Below are 12,773 nucleotides of genomic sequence, written 5' to 3'. Positions count from 1 at the left end.
CCCAGGTTCCGCATTGGCTCCGAATGGGGAAGTGCCATCCCATCCAGAACCAAAGAAGACAACTTCCTGGAACCTGAGGGGCCATCAATCCACAGCCACTCTGTCTTACCAGGGTTCAATTGAAGCCTGTTGTTCCCCATCCAGGCCCCCACAGCCCCCAGGCACCTGGAAAGGGTGGAGAGTTATCCCAAACTGTTGGGTCCAGCAATGACTTCTTGAGGAGGGCATACACCATCATCGCTTTCAAGGGAGGTGGAACCACCCCTTCCATCAAGGAGGCTGACACCTCCCAATCAGCCTTCATTAGCCAGAAGAATCTGATGGATCATTTGTTGTTGTTGTTGTTGTTGTTATTGGATTGCACCCAGAAGCCAGCTGGCAGCCAATGCAGTTTGCGTAGCAGTGGTGACACACAGGCACAACAAGAAATACCTATTACTGCTTGTACCACTGTATTTTGAACAAGCTGTAGCTTCTGGATTGTCTTCAAGGGCAGCCCCATGTCGAACACATTGCAATAGTCCAATTGTGAGATGACCTGGGCATGAGTGACCGCATGCAGGGCCTCCTGATGGAGGAAAGGATGTAACTGGCACACGAGATGTACCAGTGCAAAGGCCCTCCTAGCCACAGTTGCCACCTGCTCTATGAGCAGTAGCTGTGAGTCCAGGAGGACCCCCAAGTTGTGCATAAGTCTCAAATGGGAAAATGCAACCCCATCCAAGACCAAAGATGGAAATGTCCCCCACCCTGGGGGCCAAACAGCCACAGCCACTCAGTCTTGTCAAGATGGGCCAAAGTCTGTTCTTCCCCATCCAGATACACATTTATGGGATCCCAAGTATTCCCATACAGACCAAAACACATCACCTTTATTAAAACTATTTACTGATTAACAACTAAAACTTGGGTTATGCTCTTATACCTTAAATAAAATATATACTTACACTCCTTTTGCACAAGTATTTCAGGCAAAAGACACAAACAACTGACTTCCTTAGTTGTAGTCTGCAGATCAGAAAAGACTATTTCCACCTAAGATGTGAAACTTAGTTTGCAACTACTACAGGAGATAAAGGTGGCTTGTGTTTTCTTGGCATCTCAAAGATAGCTTAAATCATTGATATAATGCTAATAAGCAATATTAAGGTTCTAGGAAGTGGACCTAGTAAAAAATGGTCATGTCTGTCCATTGACATACCTTGCAGAATGTAAAGCCTTATAAAGTTCTGTCCCTATAACTTGAAGTCTGCTTCAAGCAATGCTATTTTAACGTATTTTTAGCAGGCACTTCTGTGGCCCCTCTTTTCTGACCCTGATTCCATCTATTTGCTTTCATATCTTAGAGAATAACTACTATTTCCAGGTGACTTGTTTTGGTTATTTTTAAGTAAGCCTAATTTTTTATCTAGATTTTCAAATCAGAGAGGCTCATTATGACATTGTGAGAATTCCTGCCCTAAATATAAAGTTGTCTGCTATTAGAGATAACAGAATATATAGGATTTTCATACTTTCCAAAACTAAAACCAGTTCAGGGAACACATATAAGGAAACCTTCCCCAGCTGGAGTCTCCAAGAAACGTTGAATGATTAGTTGTGCCATTACAAATCCCAGCATATCTAGATGGCACAGAGGGGGAAAGTGTGTGTTACAAGATGCTGATTCTTTTAATGAATTGAAAGGAACTGGTCTGTCACTGAGAAGTTTGCAGTGTGGTTCAGCAATTTTCAAGTCAGCCATTTGCACAATCATATTGATTATGTTGTACTGATCATTCTTCTAATTGCAAGAGTACTTCAAGGGAACAGTTTTGAAATCCTGCATATTAAATTGTATTTTCTAAGAACATAAATACATCCAGAAGCCCAATGCAGATGGTCCAGTGTGACTTCCTCTTCCCTTTCTCCCCTCCTGTTGAGCATGTCAAATGAGATACCCGTGAAATGTGAACTGCTCCTTTGCGATTACAATCGGGTGAACAGCCGGCATCCGCCACCCAATCCTGAGAAGAACGGAGAATGTACCTACTCTGATGCGAATGTTTATTCGAAATCAACCTGCCTGGAGCTTTAGTAGGAACTAATGGGGATTACTTGGCCAAGGTTCCAGTTTATAAAAGCCTTGCCAGTTTTATTTTCAAGGAAAACAGCAGTTAGAGCTGAAACCTTTCAGGAGCCTCATCATGTATTATGATTGCCTTTATGCAATGCCTTTTGATCGTAAGTACTTCTGAAGGGATTTCTGCTTAGTACCGCCTGGCCTATATCAGAGGTAGATCTTTACCATCAGCTGCTTTCTTTGCTTTCTTGCAAGTCCATTGTGGCCAATAGAATTACAGCATAGAAGGAGGTGTTCAAAGCAGAGGATTCTGCTCTCAGCATAGGAAGCTTCTTGATTATCACAGTAGTTCTTTGGACCTTGCTTTTGGAAAAGAAATGTACCCACTGCCTTGGATTATATCTCAAAATCAGGAGGGGAATGAAATGTAGCATTTTCAGAAAATAGAAAACAATAGGTTTTTTATGACGATAACTTCACTGAGGGTACATTGAACACCAGGAGCTCAATTTCCTGATGTAATTGCAGTTGCATATAGAGGAGTAGGCTTGCTGCACCAGAAACAGTATATTCCTATTTGCATTTCAGAAAAAAAGTATGCTTCCAGGGCTGGGTATAGAAAGGAAACATCTAGCAAATAAATAAAAACCACGCAAGACAAAGGAGTTTTAAAAATTGCAGAACTTTACTGGGGTGAGGGTAAGCAAGCTTTGGGTTGTTACTATTGTAAAAGGGTTACTTGAGCACTGTTGCACCAAGTGACATACTAAGAGTGTATTCAGTCTAGGAGGTGTCTGAGAGATCTACCTTTCCCAGATAGATTCTGCCCACCCAGTCCAGATGGCCAGAGAGTGCCTGCTGAAGGCCACCTCCTATCTTGAGGGGCAGTTGGAGGGCATCTTCCCTCCTGTGGTATAGCCTGCTTCATGAGGTCTCGTGGCCTTCCAGAGGATTGTGAAATCCTGACTTTTCAGAAGGGCCTTTGAAGATTGATTGTTTGTGGAACCAGTGGCCCAAGGAGTTTTATATAGTTTCTATTAATCATTTTTAATTATATTATTGTTTTTATTGTATAACTGGATCCTGTACATTGCATAGAGTCCTTCAGATTGAGGCAGTAAATAAATCCAATAAATAAATATATAAAATAAAACTTTTAAGGAGTTCCTAAAATAAAGAGAGGAGAGGGATTTGCCATATCACTACAAATATTGTACGACTCTTAAACATAAGACTGTGTGATAAAGGAGCAATAGAGTGGGGAAGTCATCTTTTCATTTCTGAGTAAATATATACGGACTGCTGTATTACAGTTATAAACAAACAAACAGATAAATAAAGAGTACTGATAGACTGAGGGGAAAATGTGACAGCTTCCAGCAGTAGCATGTTGGAGAGAACTCATACAGACTTTTCTCAACAAGCTAAGATCTGTGCATTTGAAGCAGAAGGCAACCGAAGTCTGAAAACATGCGTAGAGATTACAGTATTCTTGTGAGGAAACGGAATTGCTACATTTGAATAATACTGTCTGTTCTGATTTTAGAAGCTGGCTGCGCTGTGTATTTAATTGTCGGTATGATCCAGATGTTTATTAATATTCTAGTGCCAAAACTCTGGATAGGCAGCAGTCCATAAATATGTAGTTATAGAATTACAGAGTTGGAGGAAGCCATTTTGAACACCAAGCCCAATCCAAATTAAAGCCTCCTCAAGTGATGTCAATCTAATCTCTTCTTCTCCTCCAAAAGAAGGGCCATCCTGACTTTAGCTTTTCAGGGAGCTAGATTGTAGGGACAGTATCGGACTCATGTTGTTCACATGCCCCTAAGTACTAAATGAATACTAAAATTGCTAGCTGTTCCTTCGCTTCAGGGAATGGGTTCAGTTTTCTGCTCCTTCCTTTCATTTTGCTTTTTTTGTGAAATTTTTGAGATGTAGTTGGAAAGTTGGGATTTTCTTCAGGAAGTTTGCCTAATATATATATATATATATATTTCTGCCTTTCAATAGAAGGCTCCATGAGGCCCAGTGACACCGTTTCAGAGTCCAGTCCAGGGTCCACAGCCACACAGTCAGGAGTGCCAACTCAGGTGGTTCAGCAAGTCCAGGCTACTCAGCAGGTATGTGGCTCAACGAAGGGTCTTGCTCCTGATGTTGACATAGGTAACTAGATGTACTAAAGCAATCAGAGGAAGTCTGACTCATGTTTCTAGGTTTCATTCATAACAGTATAAGAAACATGGGATATAATGAGTAAAAACAAAAGGAATATTGGGTAGGGTGGTTTCCAAAGTAGCTAAGAATAGGAAATGTTTATTTGTTTCTATCCTAGCTTTTTGTTTCTTCAATAATCAAGATGGCTTAAAATGATAAAAATATAAAATATAAGCTACATTAACTTTAATGCAGTTAATATCAGAATTAAACACTGATATAAATTAATAAAAGCTTGGTGGAAGAGATGCATTTCCTGAACACTGAGGGAATGAGAGTCAAATGTGTTCCCCTAGGACAGTGTTTCTCGACCGTGGCAACTTTAAGACGTGTGGACTTCAACTCCCAGAACTCCCCAGCCAGCCCGACTGGGGAATTCTGGGAGTTCAAGTCCACACGTCTTAAAGTTGCCACGGTCGAGAAACACTGCCCTAGGGAGTGTGCTCCGTGGCTTGGGAGTCACTCAGGAAAATTGTCAGTCTTCTAGTGACAGGAAGACCTTCAAAAGATCAGTAAGGTCTCTCCTGCTAATCTAAGTAACCAGGCAGCTTCATTGTTGGAGAGTTATACTGTAAATAGTTAGACCTTCCACCAAGGAATTAATGCTTTAAAGGTCAATATCAATGTATTGGATTTTGTTGGAAGGCAACTAGTAGCCAATGCAAGTCTTTCAGTATAAGTATCCCTTCACTGTCAGTAATTTACCTGTTATATTTTGTACTAGTTGCAGGTTCTGAAACCTATTCTTTTTAAGAATAGCTTGCATATAGCTCATTGCAGTTGTCAAAACAGTTTATAACCAAGCCATAGATAAATATTGCTAAGGCCAGCCAGTTCAGGGAGGATCACATTTGGCTCACTAACTGTAATTTCTGAACATGCTCCTTCTGGAGCTGTACAACCCCATCCAGAACAAGCCTTCCTTTGTTTCCAGAGTCCAGCTTTTTCCCTACCAAAAACAGTTCTATGTTATCTATTTATTTAAAATATTTGTATGGCTGCCCATCTTGGAGCACAACTCTGGGTGCTTCACAACAATAATAAAACTACAAACCATAAAAACCAATAAGCCATGAAAACAAAAACTACCCCCCCCAGCACCTCAATCATCTCCTGGGATGCCACAACCACCATCCATAGGCTCCCATCACTCTACCTCAGTGCTTGGATAAAGTGCCAGGTCTTGATGGCCTTCCGGAAGGCTAAAAGAGTGGGGGGTTGCCAGATTGCTGGGTGGAGGAGGGTGCTCCACAAGGTAGGGGCAGCTGTGGAAAAGGCACTTCTATCTTCTCTAGTTTTAATTGTTCTCTTTCATCCATTTGAATATCAAAATTAAGTAACATTCAAGGATACTGATTAATTCCCTGGAATTAGAAAAATAAGAAAAAGTAGAACTAGGTGTCATTAGTATACTGAGAACAGTACAAACTCCAAATATTCTCCCCAGCAGTTTCATGTATATGGTGAATAGCATAGGGGAAAAGATAGATACTATATATACAATTGTAATCAAAATTATTCAAACCCCATTGCAAATCAGGTTGATTGTCAAAATGTACAGACTTTCAGCTGTTTGCAATGAACAAATCAAACAAAAGCAATTGAAATAGTTCAACACAACGAATGCTTCAAGTGGTGTCCCCAAAGTCAACTGCAAATGCAACTTATAATGACTTCTCCAGTCTCAAAATTATTCAACCCCCTGAATAGAATCCATCACAACAGCACACATACAGTATGCAAAACAGGTGTTGTCTCAAGCACACCTGATGCAACTAATCAAGAGCTTCAGTAGTTGCACCAAGTGTGCTTGAGCTGGAACACATGAAATACCTGATCTGGCTAGGGGTTTGTTGAGTGTCACATTTGACTGTATGCTAGAAATACAGTATGGCTAAGTCAAAAGAATGGTCCAGAAAGGTAAGAGAAGAGATCATCACCGTTCACAAACAAGGAACAGGATACAAAAAGATAACGAAGGCACTGAATGTTCCTAGAGACACTGTTGGAAGCATAGTTCGCAAGTTCAAAGTTAAGGGAACAGTGGTTACATTACCTGGACGGGGCAGAAAAAGGAAGCTGTCAATGGCTGCAACCAGATTTCTGAGAAGGCAGGTTGAGAGAAACCCTCGAGTGACTGCAAAAGACCTGCAGCAAGACTTGGTGGCAACAGGCACTGAGGTTTCAGTGAGCACAGTAAGGCGCATACTAAACACACAAGGTTTCCATGCCAGAACTCCAAGACGTACACCACTACTGACCCAAAAGCACAAGGAAAGTCGGCTCCAATATGTTCAAAATCATATAAATAAGCCACAGAAGTTTTGGGATTCTGTTCTGTGGAGCAGTGAAACAAAACTGGAACAGCAGTATGTCTGGAGGAAGAAGAACGAAGCATACGCTGAAAAGAACACTCTGCCTACAGTTAAGCATGGTGGTAGCTCGGTGATGCTCTGGGGCTGCTTTGCATCCTCTGGCACTGGAAACCTGCAGTGTGTGGATGGCAAGTTGGATTCACTGAAGTATCAGGAAATCCTAGGAGAAAATGTCATGCCATCTGTAAGGAAGCTGAAGCTTGGGCGTCATTGGAACTTCCAAAAGGACAATGATCCCAAGCATACCTCAAATTTCACTAAGGCTTGGGTGCAGAAGAAGTCCTGGAAGATTCTACAGTGGCCATCACAATCATTTGACTTGAACCCCATAGAAAATCTCTGGTGGGATTTGAAGAAGGCGGTTGCAGCACGCAAACCCAAGAATATTACTGAACTGGAGGCCATTACTCATGAGGAATGGGCTAAGATTCCTCAGGAACACTGCCAGAAGCTGGTGTCTGGCTATGCATCTCGTTTGCAGCAGGTCATAACAGCAAAGGGTGCTCTACTAAGTACTGAAGATGCTTGCCATGAAGGGGTTGAATAATTTTGAGACTGGAGAAGTCATTATAAGTTGCATTTTCAGTTGACTTTGGGGATACCACTTGAAGCATTTGTTGTGCTGAGCTATTTCAATTGCTTTTGTTTGATTTGTTCATTGCAAACAGCTGAAAGTCTGTACATTTTGACAATCAACCTGATTTGCAGTGGGGGTTGAATAATTTTGATTACAACTGTAGGTCAAAGGTAAGAGTATTGAGCAGTAGTCCCTAGCTCTATCCTCTGGACACATCTTGACTGGCAGAACCAGAACCACTGCAAAACAGTGTGTCTGAGGCCCAAACCAAGCAGACAGTCCAGAAGGATACCAAATCAGTACTACCGAAAGCCTCTGAGAAATCTAGGAGAACTCGCCCATCAAACCTCTGCCATAGATCTTAAGCCAAGATGACCAAAGCAGTCCAGTACCATATCTGGACAAATTTCCAGTTAAAATGGTTCCAGAAAATTAGTTCATATGTATCTGGAGTTGCAAGGCTACTGGTTTCTCAAATATCTTGCCTAAGAATGAAATAATAGAGACTAGCCTCTAATTAATGAGATCTCTGGATCAAGGAAGGCCTTTTTTCAGCAAAGGTCTTACAACAGTTTCATTTAAGAATGTATGGTCATACACCATGCTTAAAGAAGCATTAATCACCTCTCTTAACCATGGAACCAGTTCCAGTCTGACTGTAAATCTACCAGGAGGGGAAAGGACTGAGCATGGTGGCCCTTAGCTCTCTGCACACTCATTCCATATCTTCAAGTTCTACAAACTGAAAAGAATCTACATGCACTGCTACAGGGTAGAATTTCAAATGGGCCTGAAAGAGATTCTGCCTGTTAAAAGCTGTATAATCCAATTCATTATGAGTTCCTCCATCTGCACTCCAGCCCTCTGCTTAAGTATTTTGAGTTTTGTTCTTAATTATAATGGAAGAGACAAGGGAACCAGAAGATCTGAAATTGAAAGTGGGATTCTTTTTCTGAAACTCTTTTGCAACAATGGGTTTTCACTCAGCTTGTCTTGGTTTCCTGAAATACAGATACCAATATCTTACTGGCTTTACTATATAATGAACTTCCAAATCTCTGACTAGGACTAAGTGCTAAAAGTAACTAAGGCTAAAAGTTTTTCTGCCATTGCTGGGTACTGTCTTTTTTTTTTTTTTTTTGGATCCTGGGCTCTTGTTTGCAGAGGTTATTGGTTCAAGCCAGTGTACAAACAAAACCTGGAACAGTATCTCCTCTGCAGCTTACAAGTGTGCAAGTTCCCCAACAGGTGAGTCTCACTTCTGTTACTGATGCTGCTACAAACAATTGGAGCTGTTTTGAAGCACTCTCCTTTATCCAGCAACCTGCCTGCTGGACAATATGTGAGTGTTTCATATGTTGCCATAAAAATGTGCTGTATTTATAGATCTGTTTCTGTTATGAGATGTAGCTGCATTGTGCTACTGCCTCAAGCTAGCACGTTTATCCCGAGGAATATCATGAATTGTTTTGTGAAGACCACTGAGTAGTAAGACATTTTTCACAGTCTCCACAAAATGCATATTAATTAATTAATTAATTAGATTAATACCTCATCTTTCCATATGAAAGAAAGACATGGCATATAATGTTGAAAAAGATTAACAAAGGTTAAGCAAAGAATTACAATTTGATTAAGATACATTATTATTGATATTTTTAAATAGTTCAAAAGGCTGGAGAGGTAAGTCTTAACTTACTTTGTAAAGATGAAAAAAGTAGAGACTTCAAAGATTAAAACCAGTATCTTGAATCATGTCCAAAACGTCAACCAGTTCAGGTCTTTCAACATTAGGGTAATACAGTTCATGTCTTTTGCATCAACCTAACTGACAAAGGTGCTGAGAACTGAAGTTTGTGGACACTCTTTCAAGTGTGGCCTGATGTAAAACACAAAAGGCATAGAAGCTATTTGGCTCAGGAAAGTGATAGATGATAATTAGACATAATTTTATAAACGTTCCCCTTGCTATTGTCACTGCCTTGAGATCCAGATGCAGCTGAGGATCAAGTAGCACTCTCAGACTGTGAAATTCTTCTTTCAGGGAGAACACAACCATATTCAGAACAGACTGAAATGTAGTCTTAGGGCCAATTTCCTGTCAACCAACAGCACCTCCAAACTTGCCTGGTTTAATTTCAACTTGCTCACTTCATTAAGTGCAATACAGGTAGTCCTCACTTACCAACCACTCGTTCAGCGACCATTCAAAGTTATGACTGTGCTGAAAAACAAGACTTACAACTGCTCGAAGTTGCAGCCATTACAAAGTCCCTGCGGTTACATGTTTGCGATTCAGGCACTTGGCAGCCAGTTCACATATACGATGGTCACAATGCCCCAGGGTCATGTGATCACCATTTGCGACCTTCACAGACAGCTTCTGACAAGCAAAGTCAATGGGTCATGTGATGTGCTTAACGGCCACGCCACTTAGTGGGACTTTTGGGTGAAGAAAATGGTGGACTGGCGTGTCTTTGAACAGCAGAAATGATGCCAAGGCAGAGACCACTGACCAGGTGGCAAGCCTGGGCCAGTGGAGCTTTTCTGGACAAGGATTGACCAGGAGATCGCCACTTGTGCTCTGGAAGGAAGCTTCTTGTGAGGACACCTGCAGGACCCAAAGGGACCCTGTGGGTGACTCATGAGTAGAGCGCCAGGAGCCATGGAAGAATTCACTTTATTCTTTTTTTTCTTTTTTTAATCTTACCTTATATTATTTCACATTTATCTTTTATCTGTGTGAAAATCTTTAATAAAAATTATATTAAAAAACAACAACTGTGCCGCTTAGTGACAGAGTTGCCAGTCCGTATTGCAGTTGGTAAGCGAGGACTACCTGTATCAGCCTTAAATGTAGTTCAAGACTGTCAACTGTTTCCTTTGAGTTATATAACAAGAGCAGCACCGCTGAGTTCAATACTGGTGGTGCCTCATTTCGTTGTTTCAGTTCACCTTGTCCAGTGGTTACATATAAATATTAAGGAGGAGGAGACAGAATAAAACCATGGATAGCTGTAGTCCATGGAAGCTCACTGAGTAACTTTGGGCCATTAATTACTTTTCATCTCAATGTACTGTTTATTATTGTTAGGCTGACCATATATCCCGTTTTTTTAATATTTCCAGACCATCCTGTCGTTTTAATATAAATGTCCATTTTGTCCCGTTTTCTTAAAAACCTTACTTAAAAATTTGAAAGTTCCCATGCACCTGTCAGAATGCAGTCTGACATTAAGTGGAAGGAGGGGGAGCTTAGCAGAAACGGCAGGAAAAAAGCCGCAGAGCTCAACCTGGTGGGAAACCTAAAAAGAAAAAAACAGGATCAGCTGATAGGTGGTGATCAAAGGGTGAGCCAATTGGCTCCTGCCTTTAAACGGTGGGAAGAAAAGAATGTAAAAGCACAGCCAGAGGAGGAATGGCTTGTCGGGGACAACTGTTCACTAGACTCTCCAGCCCAGCCTTGCCTCTCACAAACAAAGGAATCTGAAGATTCCCAGCCCAAGTGAACCGGAGAAGTTCCTACCTGCCGATCCAGCCTATCACCCAGCACTGCCCTGTTTTGCCATCCCAATGTCCCCTTTTTAACCCCGTCATGTTTTGCCATCCCAATGTCCCGTTTTTGTCTCAAGGAAACACGGTCAGCCTAATTATTGTTCTTGTGGGGATAAAATTGGAGGAGGTAACTATATACACTGTGCTAAGCTCTTGGAAGAAAGGTGGGGTGTAAATCTAATAAAAAAACTGGAGGTATTACATTGGGCAGCATTTTAACTAATGAAAATCATATTTCAGGATCTTATACATGCATTATGGGAAGGATTAAATCCAGTTTATAGATTTGAGTACTTGGAATCCTCACGAATGTTTGAGTTGAGATTGTTTTTGGTGAAGCAATTCACCACTTAAATATTTTGGTGTAAGTAATTCACCAGTTTAATATTTTGGGGCTGCTTTGGGTACAGCCTGGATATTATTTTTATCAAGCTTGGGCTTGTTTACTGGCCTATGGAAATGATGAAAACAGACATAATTGGGCCAGTCTTTAAGGAACATTTGCATGCATATGCGTATAATATAATGTCTGTGTATCTCTGTGTCTGTATATACACAGGAAGCAATTAGCAGTATAAGTGTAAATTGAGACAAATTAATGATAAAGCAATTTTTGGCACTATCTACTGAATGTACAGAATGTGAACAGGCAGCTAATGCCTAGTGAATGGTACTTAGTAACTTACTGGTTAGTCTTGCTTCTTAATCACTGGCTCAACTTATCATAGTTCTTCTGAAAATAACCAGGCCTTTTTTATGCCAACTGTTTCAGCGGCTTGTGGTACAAAATACATCACAAACTAGCAAAGGAGGGTCAATAGCTTTGGCTGTTCATGGTGTGCAACAAGTCCATTCTTCACCTGAGGTGAGTGATCAAATATTCAGATTTTGCAGGTTTTGTGAAGTGTATATGTAGATGTTCTGTTTGCTGTACATCAAAGAAACTGCAGTTTGGCTTTTGCTACCTTTTGGTGTTGTTCATCTTCTCATCTGTCTCCCAGTTCAGGCTTTGTTGCTTTCTTTTCTCTGCCTGCTTTTAGTTCCTTTACCTAGTGAGTCAGTCCTGATGAAGTTTCTGTCTTACTTTCTAATTAGGTGAAAAATAAATGTATATTTTTATTACCCCAGCAGTACTGTTGACTATGAAAAAAGTCAACACATGGCTAGCCACTTAAAAATCAAATAGCCTCTAAGGAAATATAATCAAACATAATAATGAACAGCTTGATTACAGTCTTTTTAATATGAAAAATAAGTCCTTTTGTATCTACAATTGAGAGGATTGACAGTAAAATGGTGGCTGCAGGATTTAATTGCATTAATTGTTTTAAAAGACTATATAAAGAACTCATTCTTCTTAATATTTTTTGTCTGCTCCATTCTGAAATTAGCAGAGATCAGGCAGAATAGGACAGATCCAGGCAGAAAGACTGCCAAGTGAATTGAGTAGAAGGTATCACTTGCATGTGATTCGAAACAAGCACTTCAGAATTAATGGGAAAGTTAATGTAGCACCTATTCAAAACACTTTAAAGCAGCTGTACGTAATCAAAGGGGATAAAGATCCCAAAAAAAACATGGCTGCTTTAGAAAGTTGAAGTTGATACTGCATTTTTATCCATATGCTCAGAAACACCTGAAGCACCATTTTGGAACTGAATTCAAAGTGCTTCACAGCTACAATGAAAAACACAGGAAACAAATTCAAGACTGAAGCGCTATTAAGCAGGCAACAGGAAACAGAACCTTGGATAGCTCCATATGAATCCTGCTGGATGAAGTGCCCCTGCTGACACTATGGAAGGGTGTTTTGTTTTGTTTGCGGTTTTTAACTTCTGTAACATTAGGGAAAGAGAATTCTGGTGAATGTTGTTCCTCGGTTTCTTTCTCAACCCCTTCCATAGTTTTGTAGGTGGTTAATAATCTGGCATTTCCTATCTGAAACCCATTTTATTGTACTCCTTATGAAAGGAAATTCACCAAGATA

At 40.6% G+C, this 12,773-nt stretch overlaps 2 protein-coding genes across 5 annotated transcripts in view; both read left to right on the top strand.

Moving 5' to 3' along the window:
• Positions 1-12,773, top strand: part of RFX1 (regulatory factor X1) — a 58,827-nt gene that overhangs the window by 18,293 nt on the left and 27,761 nt on the right. For 3 of the 4 annotated variants that reach the window (XM_063294358.1, XM_063294357.1, XM_063294355.1), the window contains 3 exons: positions 4,076-4,185; positions 8,396-8,479; positions 11,559-11,651. In XM_063294358.1, coding sequence (XP_063150428.1) covers positions 4,076-4,185; positions 8,396-8,479; positions 11,559-11,651 — 287 coding nt within the window. The remainder of the gene's footprint in view (positions 1-4,075; positions 4,186-8,395; positions 8,480-11,558; positions 11,652-12,773) is intronic. The other variant, XM_063294356.1, reaches the window with a different exon arrangement.
• The window catches only part of KHSRP (KH-type splicing regulatory protein), a 292,174-nt gene that overhangs the window by 269,576 nt on the left and 9,825 nt on the right, over positions 1-12,773 (top strand). The window lies entirely within an intron of this gene.

The sequence above is a fragment of the Candoia aspera genome, chromosome 2 (assembly GCF_035149785.1).
Source record: "Candoia aspera isolate rCanAsp1 chromosome 2, rCanAsp1.hap2, whole genome shotgun sequence".
NCBI lineage: Eukaryota > Metazoa > Chordata > Lepidosauria > Squamata > Boidae > Candoia > Candoia aspera.
This window is presented reverse-complemented; position numbering and strand designations above follow the sequence as displayed.